The following is a 24,682-nucleotide window of genomic DNA, read 5'->3' as shown; positions in this document are numbered from 1 at the left end:
GGAATACAAACACTACCGAGAATCTTTTTTAAATATTCTACAGGCCACGGAACTGTAAGGTTGGTTTTTTTCCTGAGAGCGGGAACTGACTGGTGTTGGGGGTGGTCACTTAGGGGACATCCACGGAACAGACAACACGTCATTATTATCCTTTTCAACTTTGTTTTATTATATTTAACCTGCCAAAAACTACTAGAGCAGAAATACTTTCTTTTTCTTGTAAACAAGATGGGACTGAAGTCATCACGGTATGCACACTGACGTGTTTTATCAGCTAATGGTACTGACTGCTTTCCCACACAACAAAAAGAAAGATAAACTAATAGACAAAGACCTGATGGGTGAAAACATATGGAATCGAGCAAATACAGTCAAATATTACCATAGAATCTAGGTGCTGAGCGTATTGGTGTTTGCTGTAAAGTTCTCTCAGCTTTTCTCTGTCTGCTGATGCTCAAAACAAAACCATTAGGATAGAAAGGTTTAAAAAGGCCCTCTCTAAAAGGGACACCAAAATGAGGCACGGGAACCGAAGCATACACAGGCTAGAGGATAAAAGTGCATGGAGAGAAAAGAACCCAAGTGATTTGTTTGAAACGCCGGGTGTTTCTCTTCCCCACGCGTGGAACTTCGCAGATACACACCACACACAGGCGTCGGCACCCCAGGACAGAGCCGCACCCCTGGCTCTCAGCCCTCGGCCTCATGGCGCCAGATGGGAGAAGAGGATGGCTTCTCTCTCCTGCTCTGATTGAGGACTGAGGGGACCCACCTCTCCCCTTTCAACCAAGGAGAAACCACCTTGGTCCCCTGTGTCATGCTAACCATGACAGCACGCGGAGAAAGGAGAGGCCGGTCCCAACTATTACAGGACAAGGGGTAAAGATAAAGAAGGGGGGTACGGTTTGGATTAGGCCACGAGAGGGGGCAGGTGAACCATCCAGAAGCATGTGCAGTTTTGGGGGGCAGTGGGGTGCACAGTAAGAGGGTCTCTGAGCTACGCTGTCTCTGGCCGAGCAGGAAGAGTGGGGAAGCAGATGGGGTGCAGTTTGTCATGGATGCTGTCCCCCCGTTTGGGCTTGAGGAAGCCGCCCACAGCCGGCTGGCTTGCCAGCTCCTTGTAGCTTGCTCCTGTCCCGGGACCTCCACAGATAAATGCGACACTCCGAGCCATGGCATTGGCCACGTGAGACGTAAGCCAGCCCTGGAGCGTTCCGTGTACTTCCTGTGGCAGTCTGGCCAGTACCCGTAGCCCACATGGGCTCATAGGCCTGGACAACCTTGCTCCAGTTCTTGGCATTAGCTATGGTGGCCTTGGTTTGCTCAAAAGTGTCCTACTCAGTGACGCCAGATTCCCTCTCATGCAGCTTCTCCCCAGTGCAGGCGATTATGTCCTTTGGCAAGGGTGTGGGCCCCTTTCTGCTCATCTGAATTCCCAGAGACAGGCCTATCTTCCAAGCACCCCAGGACGGCCAGGGGTGATCCCCCGGGGAAGGCCCTGTTTGTCACTGGGCACCAGTTCTCCCAGCCACTGCAGTGCTGGGGTCTTGCTTCTGCCAGGCCAACTCCACGTGACGGTGGGGGACACACAAACTTCCTAGGTGTCTGCCCCAGCTTGGCGGCATTCAGGGAGGTGATGTGTTTCCCCAGACTCTTCTTACAGTTCTCCCCACCACGAAGAACTTTCTGAGGGCACCACGGTGTTGGAACCAACACACTAAAGGTCAGTATCACATCCCCCCAACCCCCAGTGAGTTTTCAGTACTCGGCAATTGGACACAATTTTTAGAAGGATCTATCTTATGGACAAAAAGAAAAGCAAAAAAAAAAAGAACAAAATCTTAAACTTTACCCAGCCATGGTTTTGAAGGTTGTTTTGTTGATTTCCTTACTCTGAGGCTGTTGTAGTGCATTGTGGAATAGATTGTATGAACATCAGCATCACTTAGACATTCCAGATCAGGAGAAAAAATTCATAATTAGATTAAGTAAAAATCTTAAAAATTTGAATTTGTAAGATGAAATCATGACCTATTTTATCTTTAAAATATACACACAATGTTGGGGGCACCTGGGTGGCTCAGTGGGTTAAGCCTCTGCCTTTGGTTCGGGTCATGATCTCAGGATCCTAGGATTGAGGCCCAAATTGGGCTCTCTGCTCAGCAGGGAGGCTGCTTCCCCCTCTCTCTCTGCCTTCCTCTCTGCCTACTTGTGATCTCTCTCTGTGCCAAATAAATAAAATAAATAAATAAATAAATAAATAAATAAAATCATTTTATATACATATACATATATATATAACGATTTTATAAGTGCCAATGTCACTTCCCCGGTTTTGACCCTGTACTATAATCATTTGGAATTAGCCATTGTGGCGGGGTGAGGGAAGTGGAGGAAAAGGCATACAAGTCTCTTCCTACAACTTCCTGTGAGCCTGTAACAATTTCAAAATAAGCCTGAAATGTCAAAAAGGCAATGATAACAATTCAGTTAGTACTTGAAAATGTTGGAATAGGCCAGACTGGGGGTCAAGGTGGACTGAAAGGACACATGAAGAGCCAAAGATGTGAAATCCATCAAACCATTCACAGCAAAGGATTTCTGTGTCTTTGAGTTCTTCTCCACATATGTGATTGCAAGTACGTGGGAATAATCCCAAAAGCCAAGAACATGCTTTTCATGCAGTGGTCCAGACACTCAAAATTCCATTCTTCTTCCATGCCGTCCTGTGGACCAGGAAGACTGTGGAGTTAATTGTCCACTGTGCAGGTGGGGAAATAAGGCAGAGTGATGAAGACACTGAATCTGCCACACAGAACAGGAGGCAGGTCTGGGATGGAGTCCCAGGTCCCTCAGAGAATCCCAGTTATACAGTAGATTGCAGGGGTCATCTAGGCCCTGCTTCCTGCCCAAATATTCATCAAAATCACCCCTGGATTTCTATTTAACACAGACACTGGGGTGGGGGCCCATTCCCAGACATGTACTCAACTAGCCTGGAACAGGGCCTAGTTAGCATTATTCCTTACCCCCCCCGCCAAAGATTTTTAAATTTATTTTTGCAAGAGTGAGCGAGAGAGAGAGAGAGTGAGTGCACAAGGAGGGGGAGGGGCAGAGGGAGAAACAGGTTCCCCATTGATCAGAGAGCCCAATGCAGGACTCGATCCTAGGACCCTGGGATCATGACCTGAGCTGAAGACAGACACTTAAGCCACTGAGCCATCCAGGCACCCTAGTTAGCATTCTTTTTTTTTTTTTTTTTAAGATTTTATTTATTTATTTGGCAGAGATCACAAGCGGGCAGAGGGGCAGGCATAGAGAGAGAGAGAGAGAAGGAGGCTCTACATGGAGCAGAGAGCCCGATGCATGGCTCGATCCCAGGACCCTTGGGTCATGACCTGAGGCAAAGGCAGGGGCTTTAACCCACTGAGCCACCCAGGCACCCCCCCCTGGTTAGCATTCTTCTTAAAACTCCGTAGATGCTTCTAGCGTGCAGGGAGGGCTGAGATCCAATCATCTATTCCAAATCCCTGTTTACCAGCAGAGGAGCCTGAGGCTCATGGAGGTGAAATGACTCATCCCAACTGGTCAGTCACTCAGGACTCAGGGAGCTAGTCCAAGACTCCTGGTAATGGACTCTCCACCTAGTGATAAAATTTCGTTTTCTGAAAGTTTTGTTTTCTCCAGCTCTTGTTTTCTTTCTCAGCTGTAAACACACACACACACACACACACACACACGGGCGTGTATGCGTGTGTCCTTTGTTGGCTGTTTCCTCTCCGCTCTCTCTAATGTCACTCATGGGCAAGAGTCTGAAAATCTGTTCATTCTGAGCCAAAGCCTCTTAGAACTGGGACAGCTACCAAACTCACAATAATGACAGACATTCTGTGTGCTTCTCTGCATGCTATCCGGTGCATATGAAAATTAAAAAACCCAGTTGCTTTTCTTTGCAAGAATTCCAAAGACACTTGTTTCCCAAAACAGGAGAGCTTTTCTAATTCCTTTTGGCATTTGCTTATGGCCTGAGCATTTGTCTGAACACGTGGATAAACCCATCTCAGGTATTGAGAAGTATTTATTTATGCAGAACTTTTTGGCTAGTTCAGGATGCCTCTGAGGAAGCTTAGATGGGCGGTGAGCTGGGCACTCTTACGTCAAACCACAGCACTTTGATCTTAATTCCTGCCCAAGTGCTCTTGATATTTGGCTCATTTCCTTCATTCCTGAACTCGGTGGCTTGTTTATTTCTGTCAGATTAAAACCAAAAGTAACCACCAGAATCCTTACCATTTCAGTAAAAGTGGGGTTTTATATATTACAGTTGATTCCTTCTATAGTTAGGATGCTAAGTGACAATGGGGCTGCCTCCTTTAATCCTTCCTTCCACACGCAGCCATCTAGAATCCAGTCACCAATCTCCATGACGGGCAACAGTGGGCTGAAGCTCTCCTGTAGGGTGTGAGGCAGATCTGGCAGTTACTGCGTTTTCACACCACTCGGAACATCCCTCAGTACAGTGCCAGGTCCACAGCCACTGTGGACTGTTTCATTTAACTCTGTACTCACATGGAGACCCCACAAGATACTGCACACAGTCCCTATCCCTTGACTCTGAATGGTGAAGCTGTGGACGAAAGGCATCAGAATCTTCCATCTCTTACCTCAGTTCTCTATTCTATCATCTCAACCACTTCCTGTTCTTCTCTCTCAATAAGCTTCTTCTGTTTTTATTATTTTCAGGCCACATGAAAAAACATGGCTGACACTGCTACCCAAATGGCTATGGTACAGGTCCGACATCCCCAGATTTAGCTTTCCAGGGAAGCAAGTCTGTGTCCTCTTAACAAAAAAAAAAAAATTCTTAAGGTTTTATTTGTTTATGAGAGAAAAAGAGAGTGAATGAGCCTGAGTCAGGGGAAAAGGCAGAGGGATAAGCAAACTCCCAGCTAAGCAGGGAGCTTGATGCAGGGCTCAATCTGAGGACCCCAGGATCATGACCTGAGCCAAAAGCAAATGCTTAATAGACTGAGCCACCCAGGTGCCCTTCCTCTTAACAAATTCCAAGCTGATGGGAGAAGAGAGGTATTTATCCATCATAGGAAGGCTCATTTCTGGTATGGCATGGCCCACAGACGAGAAAAAGAGGTGTATGCAGGAGTTGTTGTCCTAAGGACAGTGGCCACATTTGAGCAACAGGGAGACTCAGGGAAGTGGATCTTGGGCTTTGTCCTTAGCCAGATGTATCAGCCGGTCAGCTGAGGAAAGATGTTCAGGAGGGAAGGCTTGGCCAAACATTTCTGGTCTCTGAGTTACCATCAGAATATTTTGGGAAGAAACAGCAAAAAGGAATAAAATGCATGACACAAATAGTTTGAAGATGCTAAATAAGGCACAAATTAAAACTATGATTAATAGCACAAAAAATTGTAATCCTGAGTCCAATAGGAAGTCAGCTTAAAATAAACTAAAATCACACCATTGTGATGTAAAATGTGGATGTCTCTTTAAGGATTTAACTCATCTGAGGAATTTAAGGGTTCTGCTTCTACCTGTGAAGAAGTGTTTATCCTCGTACATGAAGTGTTAGCAATGGCACAGACCCTTACCTGAGCTATAGATAAATAGTCCAATGCTATTCTATCATCAAGGATCACTTGGGCTAGGGAATCTAAAGATTTTCACTGGGTCTTAATGATTCAGGCAGTGGAGTGAGCTCTTTGGTTAACAGCTCTTGTGATGTTTTTCATCAGAACTTTTTTTGTTTGTTTGTTTGTTTTAAAATGTGATGTTTTTCAGTGTAACAGTATTTGTTGTTTTTGCACCACACCCAGTGCTCCATGCAATCTGTGCCCTCTATAAAACCCACCACCTGGTTCCCCCAACCTCCCACCCCCCCACACCCCTTCAAAACCCTCAGATTGTTTTTCAGTGTCCATTGTCTCTCATGGTTCACCTCCCCTTCCAATTTCCCCCAACTCCCTTCTCCTCTCAGAACTTCTAAGTCAGCCCTGTCTACAGCAAGCCATGAATTTATGATCCCGAGGTATAGGTTAAACTGATCTCCAGAATATCTGGAAGGAAGGTCACAGCCTTGGCTATGACCACAGCTGTTGTCTTCATATTCAAAAAGTTCCTCATCAGGGTAACCATCTATTATTGATAGAGCCCTTTTCTTTCTTGAGTGAGATTCAGAATTAGTGGTTGTAACCATTTTGAGAAAGTTAAAGAGGATGTTAAATGCCAAACACACACACACACACACAAAACAAACAAAAAACCAGGAAAAACACATGCCACCAAGGCCTTCTAATTATCAGACATTCATAAACCCAAAACTGATGCTCATATCTACAAACAAAAATATAGCCCTTGGGTGCATACATCAAACCAGTCTAGAGTCATTAACAGGCAATGAAGGGAGCTGAGCTCAAGCCAAGGGTCAGTTTGGGGGAGTGGCCCACAAGCTTCATTGGGCTTGCAAGTTTAGGGATGGGCAGCCATGGGAGAAAGGTTGGATATACGTAAAGATAGGGAGGGAAAAACAATAGGCATATAGATACCTTTAAGATTTAATTACCACCAGTGAAGAAGTCCTACTGAGTGTAAAACAGCAAAAATCATAAAAATTCCTATACAAAGAAACAATAATCTCAAGATCTTGGTGAGAGTAGGAACTCCCATTAAAGTGTGTCAGTTATGAAAGAGTTATTGTACTGGTTTGGTCCTGACTCTTAGGAGAGTATATTCAGATGTCATCTGCTTCTTTTTCTAGGATGTGGTCAGCTTGAGGTTTTCTTTTTTTAAAATTTGTTTATTTATTTGACAGAGAGGGATCACAAGCAGGCAAAGAGGCAGACAGAGAGAAGGGGAAGCAAGCTCCCTGCTGAGCAGAGAGCCCGATGCGGGGCTCGATCCCAGGACCCTGAGATCATGACCTGAGCCCAAGGCAGAGGCTTTAACCCACTGAGCCACCCAGGCACCCCAGCTTGAGGTTTTCAATTGATTTGATCATCCAGTTGGATGTTGGAGCCTTTTTAGAATGAGAAACATGAATCCATGAGTCAGTGCCTTCTAATTTTGTGCCGCTAGATGAAGTCTTTGCGGAGATGTCTTCTCCAATAAACCACATCTCCAGATTGGAGGCTATGATGTTCAATGTCTTCATCTCCAAAGGGAGCAATGTGGAAAGGCTATTCTACCAAAGTAGGATTATCCTCTATGGATTTGATTAAGCTTTTGTAAAATTGAAGCATATCCCTTTTTATAAGCTGTGGATCAAAGGAAGCAAGGCAAGCTACATCGAATGTCCTGCTACAAGAATAGTCTCTCAGTTAGCTGCTGTCAGAATGTTAGGAATTGGGGCACCTGGGTGGCTCAGTGGGTTAAAGCTTCTGCCTTCGGCTCAGGTCATGACCTCAGGGTCCTGGGATTGAGCCTGCATCAGGCTTGTGATCTCTGACTGTCAAATAAATAAACAAAATCTTTAAAAAAAAAAAAGAATGTTAGGAATTTCATATAATTTTTTTGGAACATTACGTTAACATACTCCATGCAAATATAACATAAAGAAGGCTTAGCACTACTATTTTCTTTTTTCAAAGTAGGCTCCACACTGGGCTTGAACTCCTGACCCTAAGATCAAGACCTGAGCTGAGATCAAGAATCAGATGCTTAACCAGAGCCACTCAGGTGCCGAGGACTACTTTTTGACAATGCTTCCCATGTAATTTAACATATCAGATAAGAGTAATTGATTTAATAGATCATTGTCATGCTCCAGGGACCCTCTTCGAAAAAACATCCCAAGGGGAGCCTGGGTGGCTCAGTTGGCTAAGCTGCTACCTTTGGCAGCCGCCGTGAACCCAGGGTCCTGGAATCGAGCCCTGCACGGGGCTCCCTGCTGAGCAGAGAGCCTGCTTCTCGCTCTCCCTCTGCCAGCTGTTCTACCTACTTGTGCTCTCTCTCTCTATCAAATAAATAAATAAATAAATAAAGTCTTTTTAAAAAATCCCAGGGGCAGGGCGCCTGGGTGGCTCAGTGGATTAAGCCGCTGCCTTCGGCTCAGGTCATGATCTCAGTGTCCTGGGATCGAGCCCCGCATAGGGCTCTTTGCTCAGCGGGAGCCTGCTTCTCTCTCTCTCTCTCTCTCTCTGCCTGACTCTCCGCCGACTTGTGATCTCTCTGTCAAATAAATAAATAAAATCTTAAAAAAAAAAAATCCCAGGGGCACCTGGGTGGCTCAGTGGGTTAAAGCCTCTGTCTTCAGCTCAGGTCATGATCCCAGGGTCCTGGGATTGAGCCCTGCATTGGGCTCTCTGCACAGCGGGAGCCTGCTTCCTCCTCTCTCTCTGCCTGCCTCTCTGCCTACTTGGGATCTCTGTCTGTCAAATAAATAAAATATATATATATTTTTAAATCCCAAAGTTTCTTCCAGGCCAAAAAGACTTCATTTAGAATTTGATTTGGGGAGGTTTATAGGGAATATCAGAAGCTTTGGACACATGGCTAAATAGGATCACAGAAAATTATGAGACGATACTTACTAATTCAACCAAAGTGACAAAAGGATTTCACGGACAATCTTGAAGAAGAAGAAGGAGCAGGGGAGGAGGAGGGGGTGTGGGGAGAAGAAAAGGAGGAAGGAGGAGGAGGAGGAGGAGGAGATATAGTTACAAAAGCCTTACCTCTTTTTGAGGAGAGAAGACTTAAGTTTTTCTAAGTAATCAATGAGGTAATAAAGATGAAACCCAGAATCACTGCTTCCCAGGCAGATTATATTAGGGATAAAGAAACCTTTCTTACTAAGAACAGACCTACAGGGGGCGCTTGGGTGGCTCAGTTGGTTAAGTGTCCAATTTTTTATTTCAGCTCAGGTCATGATCTCAGGGTCTGAGATCAAGCCCCACACTGGTTGCTTGTGCTCAGCATGGAATCTGCTAGAGTTTCTCCTTCTTCCTCTCCCCCTCCCACCACTCACGTGTGTATGCATCCTCTCTCTCTCTCAAATAAACAAAGTCTTAAAAAAAAAAAAAAAAAGAACAGACCTATAATCTAAGAAAATGTCGTTCTTGGTAGTTTTATTTTTACATATATTAATTAGAATTTTTAACTCTTAGAATTCTTATTTCCTAGTGAAAACTAAGAAAGAATAATTCTGGCCTGGAAAATTTATAAACACATTTCATAACTTCTAGAAGTATAGTCCTCCTCATAAAACCTATTTATTGGGACGCCTGTGGCTCAGGGGGTTAAAGCCTCTGCCTTGGGCTTAGTTCATGATCCCAGGTTCCTGGGGATCGAGCCCCGCATTGGGCTCTCTGCTCAGCGGAGATCCTGCTTCCTCCTTCCCTCTGCCTGCCTCTCTGCCTGCTTGTGATCTCTGTCTGCCAAATAAAAACAAAAAAACCCCCTATTTATTAATAGGCCTAAATATATATAAAGTCTACACACACAATCTCTCTGTAAAAATTAAAAACCAAAAGAAAATAAACTTACATAGAGAGATTATATATAAAGCAAAAATTAAAAAGCCAAAAGCAAATACATTTATGCTCAATGTCTTAATGTATTATCCTATTAAGAAATGACTTATGGGCTCTCTGCTCAGCAGGGAACCTCCTCCCCCCCCTTCTCTCTCTGCCTGCCTCTCTGCCTACTGTGATCTCTGTCTGTCAAATCAATAAACAAAATCTTTAAAAAAAAAAAAAAGAAATGACTTAAATATTTAAAGATTACATCACCTAATTTAACTTAGCAAAACTCTAAGGTTTTAAGTTACCAAAAAAGACTTGGGGACACTATTTCTGAAGACATTACTATTGTTGGGAGATTAATTTATAAACTTTATCTTACATCTATTTAATTCACTTGTTCTTAATAATTATGTTTAGATGAGTCATGAACATTTCACAAGACATTAAACAGCTGTTATCTCCAACATATCTTTCTTGCTGACAAATTGTGTAACAGAGGTAATATGACCTTGTATGATTAGTAAACCCAGGTAGAAGTTGTTGTTTATCTGTATTACATCTAATGCTGGTAACTCTGAAAACATGCCTCTTTTAATTAAATTCAGTTAGTTTTTATTCATTAAAGATTTACCATAGGGAGACCTGGGCGGCTCAGCCGTTTAAGTGTCTGACTTTGGCCTGGGTTCCCCCATTCTGTGCTCTCTCTCTCTCAAATAAATAAAATCTTAAAAAAAAAAAAAGATGAACCTTAGGGCACATGAACTTGAGAATTATTTGGATTAATTGCTATTATATTTTTGAGAGTTGTTACGAATACTAAATCTATATAAGCACTCGATATTCTTTTTTTAAAGATTTTATTTTTATTTATTTGACAAACAGAGATCACAAGTAGGCAGAGAGGCAGGCAGCGGGCGGCGGGGGGGGGGAAGGCTCCCTGCTGAGCAGAGACACCGGCCCCCCCCATGCAGGGCTCAATTCCAGGACCCTGAGATCATGACCTGAACCGAAGGCAGAGGCTTAACTTACTGAGCCACCAAGGCTCCCCTTAAAATTCTTTTTAAAAAGATTTATTCATTTGTTTGTTTTAGAGAATGAGAGAGCAGGAGCAGGAGGGGCAGAGGAAGGAAAGAGAATCTCAAGCCGACTTGAGATTCGATGCCCATGGAGCCGGACGTGGGGCTCGATCTCACCACTCTGAGATCACAACCTGAGCCCAAACCAAGAGCTGTATGCTTACCCAACTGCACCACCAGGTGTCCTAGCATCTTTTATTGTATAAGCCAATTAATCAGAGCCACAGGCACCTAGAGAACTTGACAGAACTGGACGGGGCTCCTGCCAGCTCTGAGAGTCAGGTCTGAGAAAAAGAACACTTTAGACCACCAACCTGGAGAGCATTAAGGTCTAGTGTGTTCTGTTTGAAGTCTCAAGATGCTAGCACAGACATTCTCCCTGTTCCAATGAACAAGGACACAGGCCATGACTGCCCCTGGCCATTCTTTGGAAGGGTATGCAAGACAAACGCAGAGTAGAATTAGTGAAACAAAACCTCTTGGATAAGTGCAGCAAGTCTGGGGTGAGACTCCAGTTTGGAGATATATACACAGAATTTTATACTATGAAAGGGGCACTTTCTTTCCAGATGAGCCACCAGAGGCACAGATCTGGGGCATGAGAACTTGGCAAGTTTGCAGAAGCTGATGTGCACAGGCATCCCTGGCTCTGGGCTCCGTGGACTCTACATGCCTGGCATCACCCCCTGCCCACTCCCCACAAGGCCATGTGGAGCCTGAAAGAGGAATTGGGGTTATCAGTGAAACTGCTTTCACCAGCCTCTTCTCAATCCGGTTTTTCAAACAGAACAAAGAAAGCAATCCTTGTTTCATTTTCCCCAAGCAGGAACTCTGCTAACTAGTTTCAGTTTCCACTTTCGGTTCTTATCTTGGTTTCCAGTTTAATTTGGTAACAACACGCCCACAGTTGACACCATTAACTGTCTATCTGATAGAACCCTGTGTTGGGACTGAGTGCAGAACATCCTCAAGACTCGCGGGAATCTCAGAAGAGCCCATCAGCTCAGCAGAACACTGCAGAACCGTTGTCTGATTCATCACAGCCATGAGGTAAGGATTTCTCTGCTTCCCCACCTTTCAGTCTAAAGTTTTAGAAAAAATTTCATCAAAACCATCTCAAAAGACTTTGTTTCAGTAATGTTAAGTTTCCCTGGTCTTCTATCTGAGCATCTGCTTGTGGACTGAGTGTTCGCTAATTCAGGCAAATTCTTTTTTCCTTTGTTCCTTTGTGTTAGCATCAAGCTTACCTCATAATAAAGCCCAAAGAAGCAGAGGGATGCAGGAAAAGAGTTTCTTAGGAAGGGAGAAAATGACCCCCAATCTCCGAAATTCTTTTCCCTAAACTCAGTACCATCTGACCGAGGGAAGGAAGGGACATTTGGTCTGGAAAAAGACAGTGCTTTCTGCTGGCTCATCACTGTGGGGGAAGAGTGGGACCCACACAGCTCTATGAGCCACAGTCCTGGGTTCTCTCAGATTCTTGAGGAAAATGCTATGGGCATGGGGTCGCAGAAGCTCACAGCCTAGAGAAAAAGACCTTTCTCACTGTACTTCTGGGTTCCCATAGCAGGTCTTCTCAATCTGACTGGATTTAAGATGAGCAGATTACGTCTCCCCTAGGGAAGCCAGTGCTCCTCAGAGCCCTGATATCCTCCGGGCCACGGGGCTTGACCAGAGTTGCATGCTTGGGAACATCCACATCTCCCGTAGCTAAAGGCCCTCATGTGGGAATTGCTATGTTGTCCAAACTGAATCTTGATTTAAATCATCTTTAATATTAACAGACTAAAGAATTTTAAATAATATCGACTTGCAAATTTCCCCTCAGTGCTCCGGTGGACAAAATTTGAAGTGACGGAAGTTCCACAAAGTGCATAATTACAAGCCTATGATCAACCCTCCTCCCTGGTCCATAGACAGATAGAGGGGGTTATCACTGATAAAGGAAATAATAATAATGATGATAATATAGAAGTAGCTATCGCTTCCTTGATGCTTATTAAGTACCAGCCTGGCTTCTGAAAGTATTATGCAAACTATTATATTTAATCCTCAAAAGACAGCCATGAGGCAGGTACTCAGATCATACTGATTTTGCAATAATGAATCTCAGACTTAGAAACATTAAAGATCACACAGATAACAAATGATAGAGCTGAGACAGGAACCAGAATTTCTAGTCAGTGATACCTTATTTAACCTTTAAACCAATGTTTCTTTTTTTTTTTTTTTAGATTTGTTTATTTATTTTAGAGAAGTGGGGGAGGGGCAGAGGCAAAGAGAGAATCTCAAGCAGACTCCATGCTGAGTGCAGAGCCCAGCCCGGAGCTCCATCCCAGGACCCTGAGATCATGACCTGAGCTGAAGATGCAGATGCTTAACTAACTGAGCCATGCAGGTGCCCCTAAACCAGTATTTCTTTAAGTGTACCAGTGGGGGAGGTGCATGAGATCATTTCAGACTGCATACTTATCAGTTTTTATGTTTTAGTGCTTTTGTGTTTATTTCAACACGTACTAGAGAAAAATATGTATATATCACTTGTAGAATTTCTCTTGGGTGAGTAGCATGATTTTTTTATTGTGATAATATATATGTATGGTAAAATTAGCCACTTTCACTTATTTTCAAGTGTATGATTTTGTGGCATTTAGTACCTTCACGACATTGTCCAACCATCACCAGTATCGCCTTCAAGAATATTTTCATGGCTCTGAGGAGAAACTCCACACCACTTAAGGAGTCGATTTCCACTCATCCTTCACTCCAGGCTCTTGCAACCATTAATCTGCTTTCACTCTTTGGATTTGTCTACTGTGGATATGTCATATCAATGGACGCATGCAAGAAGTGGCTTTCTGAGGCTGCCTTATTTCACTCAGCATAATGTCTTCAAGGTTCACCCATGTTGTAGCAGGTGTGAGAATGACCTTTTCCATGTTCAGGCTGAACAATATTCCACTGTATATAGACTCCATTCATTTCTTGATGGCATTTAGGTTGCTCCCACGTTTTGACTGTTGTGAACAATGCTGCTATGAATGTAAGCATGCCAATACCTGTTCAAGTCTCTGTTTTCACTTGTTTTGGGTATACCCCAAAGTGGCACTGCTGACTCATATGACAAATCTAATTTTTTGAAGAATCATCACCATTTTCCACAGCAACTGCCCCATTTTATATTCCCAGAATTAATGCACAACAGTTCTAATTTTTCCACATCCTCATCAACACTCACTTTTTTCTCTTTTGCTGATAGTAGTCATCCTAATGGATGTGAAGTGGTATCTCATTTTACTTTTTTTTTTAAAAAAAGATTTATTTTTTAAAAAGATTTTATTTATTTATTTGATGGCTAGAGATCACAAGTAGGCAGAGAAGCAGGCAGAGAGAGAGGAAGAAGCAGGCTCCCTGCTGATCAGAGAGCCTGATGCGGGGCTCCATCCTAGGACCCTGAGATCATGACCTGAGCGGCAAAGGCTTAACCCACTGAGCCACCCAGGCGCCCCCTCATTTTACTTTTGATTTGCATTTCTTTCATGTGTTTAAGGCAACCTGTTTATCTTCTTTGGAGAAATCTTCATTCCTTTGCCCATTTTTTAGTCAGTTGTTGTTTATTCTTGTTAGAGATTTATTTGAGAGAGAGAGAAAAAGCATGAATAGGGGGAGGGGTAGAAAGAGAGGAAGAGAGAGAATCTCAAGCAGACTCCCCAAAGAGCGGGGAGTCCAATGGGGGATTCAATCCCAGTACCCTGAGATCATGACCTGAGCCAAAATCAGGAGTCAGATGCTTAACCAACTAGGCACCTCAGGCACCCCTGTTGTTTGTTTTTTTTGTCGTTGAGTTACAAGAGTTGTTTATGTAGTCTGGATATTAATCTCTTATCAGATATATGATTTGCACATAATCTCTCCCATTTTGTGGGTTGTCTTTTCATTCTGTCAGTAGTTCCCTTTGATATACAAACATTTCTAATTTTTATGAAATCCAATTTATCTCTGTTTCCTTGTGTTGCCTCTGCTTTTGCTGTCCTAACCAAGACAGCCAAATCCAACGTCATGAGGTTTTTTTCCTATTTTCTTCTAAGATTTTTGTAGTTTGGTCCATTTTGAGCTTAATGTTTTGTTTTGTTTTAGTATCTAGTATAAGGGTCCAACTTCATTCTTTTGAATGTGGCTATCCAGGTTTCCTGGCACTATTTGTTTTTTTTTGGGGGGGGGTTGTTATTTTTTTTAAGATTTTATTTATTTGAGAGAGCAAACAAGCACAAGTCAGGGGAGGGGCAGGGAAAGGAGGGGAAGAAGAAGACTTCCTGCTGAGCAGGGAGCCGGATGGACCTAGGACCCTGAGATCATGACTTCAGCCGAAGGTAGATGCTTAACTGACTGACCCGCCCAAGTGCCCCCTGCAACCATTCGTTAAAACATCTTTCTCCATTAAATGGTCCTGGCACATGTATTAAAAACCATTTGGCCATTGTTATGGAATGAATTGTGTCCCTCTGGTCATATGTTGAAGGGTGGTTGTCATACGGGTGACCATCATATAGGTGGTCTCACGCCTACTGTGACTGTATTTAGAGATGGGGCCTGTGAGGAAGTACTAAGGGTAAACTGAGGTCATAAGGGCCCACCCTTATGGAAGAAGAGGAAGTGCACTCACTCTCTCTCAATCCATGCACCACAGAGGAAAAGTCATGTGGACACCAGTAAGAGCCCTTATCAGGAAACAAATCAGTAGGCACCTTGATTGGGGCCTCCCAGCCTCCAGAACTATAAGAAAATAAATATCTGTTGTTTAAGCCAGTCAGTCCGTGGTACTTCATTATGGTAGCCCTAGAAGACAAATGCAACCTTATACCCGAGTGTTTATTTCTGGGCTCTCTATCTTGTTTCACTGATCAATATGTCGTTCTTTATGCCCATACCCCCGTTTTGATTATTGTAGCTTTGTTGTAAGTTTTGTATGAGACCTCCAACTTTGTTCTTTTTCAAGATCATTTTGGTTCTTTGTGATCCCTTGAGATTCCATCAGAATTTTCAGATGGATTTTTCCATTTCTGCAAAAAACAAAGACAAAAAACCAAAAACAACAACAAAAAAACCAACACAAAACACCATTAGGATTTTGACGTGGATTGCACTGAGTCTGTGGATTGCTTTGGGTGGTATTGACATCTGAACAGTATTAAAGCTTCCCGGCCATGGACACAGGATGCTTCTTACTTTATTTGTGTCTTCCTTACCTTCTTTCAGCAGTGTTCTGTAGTTTCCAGTGTACAAAACTTCCACCTCTTTGGTTGACTTTATGCCTAAGTATTTAATTCTTTTTGATGCTATTATAAAAAAAATTGTTTTCTTATTTTGCTTCCTGGCTTGTTTATTGTTAACTCACAGAAACACAACTGATTTTTACATGTTGATCTTGCATGCTGCATTTCTGCCGAAATCATTTCTTAGTTCTAACAGGCTTTGTGTGAAATCATTAGGACGTTCTATGTACAAAATCATGTTATTTGTAAACAGAGATCATTTTACTTCTTCTTTTCCAACTTAGAATGTATTTTATTTCTTCTCTTGATTGACTGCTCTGGCAAGGACTTCCAGAACTACGTTGAAGAGAAGTGGCAAAAGTGAGCACCCTTGCCTTGTTCCTAATCTTAACAGAGAAGCTTTCAGTCTCTCACCATTGAGGGTGATGTTAGCTATGGAATTTCCTTTTTATGTTGAGGAAATTTCCTTCTATTCTAGTTTGTTGAGTGTTTTTATCATTAAAGGGTGTTGTGATTCTGTTAAATGCCTTTTCTACATCAATTAGATGACCATATGGGTTTTTTTCCTTCATTTTGTTAATGTGGCATATTAAAATGAGTGATTTTCCTACATTGAATTATTCTTGAATTCCAGGAATAAATCCTACTTGGTCATGGTGTATAATCCTTTTCATATCTTGTTAAGTTCTGTATGCTAGTATTTTGTTGAGGGTTTGGCATTAATATTCACAAAGAAAATTGGTCTGTAGTTTAGTTTTGTGTTTTTGTCTTATTTGACCTTGATATCTCTGTCATATTGGCTTCATAGAATTTATGAATTTGAAAGTGCAGTGTTTTTCCTCTTTCACTTTTTTGGGAGAATTTTAGAAGAATTGGTGTTAGTCTTTTTTTTTTTTTTAAGATTTTATTTATTTATTTATTTGACAGACAGAGATCACAAGTAGGCAGAGAGGCAGGCAGAGAGAGAGAGAGAGAGAAGGAAGCAGACTCCCTGCTGAGCAGAGAGCCTGATTCGGGGCTCGATTCCAGGACCCTGGGATCATGACCTGAGCGGAAGGCAGAGGCTTTAACCCACTGAGCCACCCAGGAGCCCCGGTGTTAGTCTTTTTTTATGAGTCTTCCAACTCCTAGTTAAATCTCCATATGTGTCCTGCTGGACAAAGGCTTCCCCTGACAGGCCTCGTGAGAGACGGCTGCCTCCCTCACCCCAGACATTGCACAGCCAGTGAAGTGCAGTCTCTGAAGGGAGCTGCAGTCCAAAACGCTCGCAGGACCTCTCTGGCTCATCATCTCTTCACGTGTTTGCAGTTCCTAAGCTAGGACCCCTCATTCCGTAGTCTCTTTCTCTGAGGCCTTGGGTGGAGGTCCTCCTCCCATACCTCTGCTGAGACAACGTGACAGGAGGGTGGAGAGGGAAAACAGGAAGACACGTCTCCCCACTCTGACTCAGTACCCAAAACACGAGATGATGATCAGGTGACAATAGGTATGTGCCTCCATAAAATGTAAAAACTCTGCCAACAAAGAAAAATTCAGGACCAGATGGCTTCACTGGTGAATTCTACCACACTTTTGAAGTGTCAGGAGCAAGGTGGAGATACCAGATGTCAAGGGAGCTAACACGGATGGGCCCACATTTTTACCAAGTAAAAGGCCACTGTTTCGGACTTGAACTTGTTGAGCATCTTCTTCTCAATTCTCTTTCCCTGATGCTGAAGGCTGTTGGGCAGGGCTTGCCTGTGCAAGATGCTCTTGGCTGTCTTGTCCAAACACCAGCAGGATCAGTTCTGTATTGCGAGTCAGATCAATGCATCCCCACATTCTCCAATCCAACTCTACTGTTTGAAACCTTGGTTGGACCTCTCTATCCGGGAAGTCCATGTGTATCCTACAGAGAAAGAGTAAGAGGACGTGTCCTTTCCCTCACCTAACAAAAGAAATTGCCTTACCTACCGACCAAACAGAGAACACAGGGAAAGAACTCATGAACTTGAAGATAGAATGATAGAAATTATTCAATCTCATACTAACTTTAAGTAGCTGTGCAAACACCAAAAAGGATGAACCCAAAGACATCCAAGACATAATGCAGTGAAAATTTTGAAAACTAAAGACAAAATAATGGACAGAAATGATACCTTACCTTTGCGGGGGCGGAAATCCATAATTCTCATGCCAGCTAATTTCTCATTAGAAACCATGGAGTCTAGAAAAAAGAGGCACACCATTTTTCCAGTGCTGAAGGAAAGAAACTTCCAGCCCAAACTCCTATATCCAACAAAAATATCCTTCTAGAATGAAGATGAAATCAAGACATTCTCTGATGAGGGGCACCTGGTTGCCTTAGTCAGTGGAATGTGCAACTCTTGATCTCAGGGCTGTGAGTTCGAATCCCACAAATCTCTGTCAGGTGCAGAGATTACTTAAAAATAAAATCTTTAAAAACAAAAAACATTCTCAGATGAAGGAAAACTAAAGGATGTCACCATAAGATTTACCCTAAAGGGATACGTAAAGGAAGTTCTTCTCCAATAAGCAAAAAAGAGGAAGTAAAAGGCATATAGCTCAGAAAGGAAAAATAAAACTGTCACTGTTTACAGATGCCATTATGGTCTACCTAGAAAATCCCATCTATAAAACAACTCCTAGAACTAATGACTGAGCCCATCAGGGTAGCAGAATGTAAGACTGATGTACAAAACCCAATTGTATTTAGGTATACCAGCAATGAACATGTGGAAATTGAAGTTAAAATAGAACAGAATTTTAGGTTGCTTAAAATAAATACTTAATTATAAATATAACATAAAATATATAGGATTTGAATGCCTAAAACTACAAAATACTTATGAAAGGAATCAAAGAAGGTCTAAATAAACAGAAATACAGCATATAGATGGATTAGAAGACTCAACATACCAAAACTGTCAATTCTCCCTTAATTGATATAAAATTCCTATCAAAATTCCAACAATGGGTTGCCTGGGTATCTCAGTCAGTTAAGTGTCTGCCTTCAGCTCAGGTCATGATCCTGGGGTCCTGGGATCAAGCTGCAGTCAGGCTCCCTGCTCAGCGGGGAATCTGCTTGTCCCTCTCCCTCTGCCCCCACAGATGTTCTGTTGCACACACACACACACACACACACACACAATTTCTCTCTCTCCCCACCAAATAAATAAAGTCTTTTTAAAAAGAAATATTAAAAAATCTCTAGCAAGGTATTTTATAAATATAGACAATATAAATCTAAAATTTATATGGAAAGGCAAAGGAACTAGAATAATAGTTTTTAAGAAGAATAAAGTGAGAGGAATCACCCTACACAATTTTAAGACTACAGTAAGTGAAATTATATGGTATTGGTGTAGGGATAAAAACATAGCTCAGGGAAACAGAATAAGGAACCCAGAAATAATCCCACATAATTTTTGCCAACTGACTTCTCACAAAGGTATAAAAGCAATTTAATGAAGAAAGAAGTCTTTTCAACAAATTGTGATTGGAACAACCAGATACCCATAGGCAGAAAATGAGTCATCAAATTAATCTTCATACATTATGCAAAAGTTAACTCAAAATGAATCATAGATACAATGTAAAAAGTGAACCTATAAAATGTGTAGAAGAAATCACAGGCAGGGCACCTGGGTGGCTCAGTCAGTTACATGTCTATCTTCGGCTCTGGTCATGATCTCAGGGTGTTGGGATGGAACCTCCTGTTGGGCTCCCTGCTCAGTGGGGAGTTGGCTGCTCCCACTACCTCTGCCACTCCCCCAACTCATGCTTGCTCATTCTCTCTTGCTACGAAATAAATAAAAATCTTTAAAATAAAAAAAAATTAATAAATTTAAGGGACGCCTAAGTGGCTCCATTGGTAAGCATCTGCCTTCAGCTCCAGTCATGATCCCAGGGCCCTAGGATTCAGTCCTTTATAGGGCTCCTTGCTCAGCTGGGAGTCTGCTTCTCCCTCTTCTCTGCCACCCCCCCCCCCCGCTTGTGCTCTCCCCTCTCTGACAAATAAATAAATAATATATTTTTAGAATTAATTAATTAAAAGAATAAGAAATCATAGGAGAGAATCTTCAGGACCCAGTGCTTGCTATAGAACTCCTGGACATGATACCAAGAGCATGATCCATGAGAGACCAAAAAAAAAAAAAAAATCAATAAACTATAATTCATCAAAAGTAAAAACTTGGGTGCCTGGGTGGATCAGTCGTTAAGTATCTGCCTTTAGCTCAGGTCATGATCCTGGGGTCCTGGGATCGAACCCTGCATTGGGCTCCCTACTCAGTGGAAAGCCTTCTTCTCCCTCTCCCCCACTGCTTGTGTTCCCTGTCTCACTGTATCTCTGTCGAAAAAATAAAATCTTAAGGAAAAAAAGTAAAAACTATTGCTCTTCAAAAGACCTTATTAAAGGATAAAAAGACAAGCTACACCCCGAGAGAAAATATTTGAAAATCACACACCTCACAAAGGACTCATATCTAGAATCTATAAAGAATTCTTGAAACCTGACAATGAAAAAACAAACAATCCAAATAGAAAACAGGCAGAAGATATGAAGAGATATTTTGCCAAGGAGGATTTGTGGGTGATGAAGGAGCTCAGGAAGAGATTTTCAACAGCATTAGCCCTTAGGGAAGGGAAATTAAGCCCACAATGAGATATCCTATTAAGAGAGCTAAGAAGAAAACATTTTTAAATGAAAATTCCAAATGCTGTTAAGAATGCAGAGAACTGGATCCTTCATACATTCTAGTCAGAATGGAAAATGATATGGTCACTGTGGGAAATAGTTGGGCAGTTAAAAACATAAGCACATACTAACCATATAACCTATATGCCACTCCTGGGCATCTATCCCATGGAGATGAAAATGAATGTCCACACAAAAGTCTGTGCACAGCTCTTCACAGCACCTTGATCTGTAATAGGTCCCAAACCGAAAATTCTAGGATGTTTCCTAGGAAACATCCTAGAATAGATGCATAGGTAAACCAACTGTGGCATGCTCATGCCGCGGGATATCATTCCCCAATAAAAAGGAATGAACCATAGATAAGCTGAACAATGGATGGATGTCAGGGCATTATGATGAATGAAAAAAAAAAGGCATTCTCAAAATGTCACCTACTGTATCATTCCATGATATGACATTCTTGAAGTGACCAAATCATAAAGAAGAAAACAATTGACCAGAGGCTAGGGATGTTTGGTGAGGAGAAGAGAGGGGAACAGGTGTGATTCTGAATAGTATAAGGGCAGCATTTGTGATGATAAAGTATTCTGCATCTTGACTGAGGTCGTGGTTCCATGGATTTACTCACGCGGTGAAATGATGAAGAACTGACAGATACTGTCTCACTGTCAGTCATCTTTGCTCTGGTACGATCATTCAGTAAGGTGCAATCTCCGGAAGAAACTGGGGGAAAGGCACGCCCGGACCTCTGTACTCTCTTTGAAAATATCAGCCAATCTATAATTATTTCCAAGTAATAAGTGCAGAGAAAGAGTTGGTTGGACAAATATCATCCCTCCTAGGTGGTCTTCATTTGTTGCAAAATCTACAGACTAAAGTCCTGAAGTGAATAACAGATATTGGGAAGGAAAGAACAGTGGGGGTGGTATTTGACCAGTCAAAGTGATGGCTTCGTTTCCATTACACTGAGCGCTCCTAAAGTCGCAAATAATTGTCCTCTATGTTTTCAGTGACAAATCCGAAGGGAATCTCCTTGAAGAGAGCCTGGTTCAGCTGAGATGTCACTTCACGTGGGAGTTGCTAGTGGAAGCCACCGAGCTGCCCGATTTAGAAAACAGGATCTTGGATGAGATTGATTTCCTGGACACCAGATACAATGCGGGGATCCACAACCTGCTGGCCTACGTGAAACACCTCAAGGGCCAGAACCAGGAAGCCCTGGGGAGCCTGCGGGAAGCTGAAGCCTTGATCCGGCAGGAACAGGCTGCCCAGTCAGAGGTGAGAAGCCTGGTCACGTGGGGCAACTACGCCTGGCTGCATCACCGCATGGGCAGGCCGCAGGAAGCCCAGGCTTACCTGGACAAGGTGGAGAACGTCTGCAAGAAGCTCGGGGCTTCCTCCCGCTACAGAGTGCAGTGTCCCCAGATGGACTGCGAGGAGGGGTGGGCCTTGCTGAAATGCGGAGGGAAGAAGAATTATGAACGGGCCAAGGCCTGCTTTGAGAAGGCTCTGGCAGTGGACCCAGAAAACCCTGAATTCAGCACTGGGTATGCGATCTCCACCTACCGCCTAGACAGCTTTAACAAAGCAACACAGGTTAGCGAGGCGTTTTGTCTGCAGCCCCTGAGAGAGGCCATCAGGCTAAACCCAGAAGATGCGTATGTTAAGGCTCTCCTTGCCCTGAAGCTCCAGGATGTAGGCCAAGAAGCCGAAGGAGAAAAGTACATAGAAGAAGCACTAGGCAACACGTCCTCGCAGACCTATGTCTTCCGGTATGCGGCCAAGTTTTACCGAAGAAAAGGCTGTCTGGATAAAGCTCTCCGGCTCTTAAAAATGGCTCTGCGGGCCACCCCGTCCTCTGCCTTCCTGCATCACCAGGTAGGGCTTTGCTACAGGGCACAGGTGATCGCAATCAAGAGAGCTGCCAACTGGCAGCCCAGGGGACAGGACAGAGAAAATGTTGACAGAATGGCAAGATTAGCCATATCTCATTTTCAGTTTGCTCTGGAACAAAAGCCCACGTTTGAAGTTGCTTACATACACCTGGCGGGCATGTACATAGAAGTCGGCGACTACGGGAGAGCGGAAGACACGTACCAAAAAGTGCTCTGCTTGAAATCACTCGAAGAAGAAAAACTGCAAGAGATCCATTTCCACTATGGTCAGTTTCAGGAATTTCAAAAGAAATGTGAGATCAATGCAATTATCCATTATCTGAAAGCAATAAAAATAGAGAAGGCATCACTGTCGAGGGATAAAAGTATCAATTCTTTGGAGAAATTGGCTTTAAGGAAACTTCGTAGAAATGCATCAGATGTAGAAAGCTTGAGCATTCTCGGGTTCGTCTATAAAGTCAAAGGAGAGATAAATAAGGCCCTGGAGTACTATGAGCGCGCCCTGCGGCTGGCGGCTGACTTTGGGAACTCTGAGACAGAACCCCTAGCCATGGAAATGTGAACCTCGTTCACATTCTGTTTGACTTTTAGGTAACTCTAAACTTAAACTCTAAACTGTAGTCATTTTTTTCTGCTTGCTACTTTCAGAAACATATTAAGTAATTAAGTCATCTGCTATAGTGATAGAAGTTTTTAACATTTATACTCAAACCTTATAAAATATTGTTAGTAGTCAGTAGTGAGGAGTGAAACAGATATACACACATTTCTGTATGTGAGAGTGAGAGGAACCATTTCTCTGTTAATGTTATCTAGCAGAAAAGCAATTTTTTGAGTAGATTTGTAGCAAATATAGCAGTGGATTTATGTAAAATAAAATGTTTAATTCATTCATTTTTATCAACAAATCATTGTCAGTGTTAGATACCAAATATGGTGATGTGGGGAAGGAAAAAAATCTTTTTACTCTACCTATCTTAGGTTCACTGGCCAGGACCCCACAGTGAGACTTGTAAGGACAGATGAACAAGAGAAAAACAGATTTATCAACACATGCATCTCACGTATACATGGGAGCACCCAGCAATGAGTAACTCAAAGGGTGGTTTAAACCTGGACTTCCGGGGCACCTGGGTGGCTCAGTGGGTTCAGCCTCTGCCTTTGGCTCTGGTTATGATCCCAGGGTCCTGGGATCCAGCCCTGCATCGGGCTCTCTTCTCAGCAGGGAGCCTGCTTCCCCCGACCCACGCTCCCACCTCTCTGCCTGCTTGTGATCTCTCTCTCTGTTAAATAAATAAAATCTTAAAAACAAAACAAAACAAAAACCTGGACTTCCAGAGCATTCTAAGAAATGAACATTACATTTAGAGAAGGGATAAGGAAAAGGAAAAGAACCTTGAGTTTCTAGTGTGGCAAACTATAGAAAGGTAAATATATGGGGGAAATTAATGGAAAATAAGAGTTAGTTAATAAGGTCTGTTGTGTAGATTTCTCCAGTAGTGACTCTGCGCTGATAAAGGCCTAGAGTTGTCTCAGGCAATCAACTTCTCTCTCCAGGTGGAGGGGTCGAGAGGGTAAGAGGACACCTTCACAAAGGCATGTACTGCTTTTAGGCAGATAGGGGATGGCAGAAAGTGTTCCTTACATCTGCTTCTTCTCAGTTGCCTTCAGTTGAAAATAATCCACATACCAAGTGCCTCAGTGGCTTAGTCCCTTAAGCATTTGCCTTGCTTAAGGTCATGGCCTTAGGTCCTGGGATTGGACCCACATCAGGCTCCCTGCTCAGCGGGGAGCCTGCTTCCCCCTCTCCCTCTGCCTCTCCTCCTGCTCATGTGCGTGCGCATTCCCTCTCTCACTCTCTCAAATAAATAAAGAAAATCTTTAAAAATAGAAACAATAATCCATATGCCGACGACGGGGCCTATTTTAGGATGGCATATGCTGCTGTCCTTCAGTGAAGAAAGCAGACATTTTCCCAAACCTCCTGGAGTTCACAATCCAGACAGAGAAACAGTAAAACAAGTGCACAGTCAAGTCAAGGTCAATTTTCTCCATGAAGTTAATTTATTGCCAAATTGTTCCAAGCAGCTTCTCTTGTTTTATGCTTTTTTTTTTTTTTTTAAAGATTTTATTTATTTATTTGACAGAGAGAAATCACAAGTAGACTGAGAGGCAGGCAGAGAGAGAGAGAGAGAGAGAGAGAGAGGGAAGCAGGCTCCCTGCTGAGCAGAGAGCCTGATCCCAGGACCATGAGATCATG

At 42.9% G+C, this 24,682-nt stretch overlaps 1 protein-coding gene and 1 long non-coding RNA gene across 2 annotated transcripts; one reads left to right on the top strand and one right to left on the bottom strand.

Moving 5' to 3' along the window:
- The first annotated feature begins 22 nt into the window (after positions 1-22).
- Positions 23-24,282, top strand: LOC131830054 (interferon-induced protein with tetratricopeptide repeats 1-like). Its single transcript, XM_059172455.1, has 3 exons — positions 23-1,723; positions 11,488-11,602; positions 21,538-24,282. The coding sequence occupies exons 2-3, from the start codon at positions 11,598-11,600 to the stop codon at positions 22,982-22,984; spliced, it is 1,452 nt and encodes a 483-aa protein (XP_059028438.1). The 5' UTR covers positions 23-1,723; positions 11,488-11,597; the 3' UTR covers positions 22,985-24,282.
- Positions 16,201-21,540, bottom strand: LOC131830080 (uncharacterized). Its single transcript, XR_009353071.1, has 3 exons — positions 21,156-21,540; positions 17,969-18,031; positions 16,201-17,713 (listed from the first exon to the last, which is right to left on the bottom strand). It is a non-coding gene; the product is annotated as an uncharacterized LOC131830080 (long non-coding RNA).
- Positions 24,283-24,682: the final 400 nt, after the last annotated feature.

Source organism: Mustela lutreola, chromosome 4, assembly GCF_030435805.1.
Source record: "Mustela lutreola isolate mMusLut2 chromosome 4, mMusLut2.pri, whole genome shotgun sequence".
Lineage (NCBI taxonomy): Eukaryota > Metazoa > Chordata > Mammalia > Carnivora > Mustelidae > Mustela > Mustela lutreola.
Note: the sequence above shows the minus strand (reverse complement) of the source record. Positions and strands in the feature narration are given on the sequence as shown.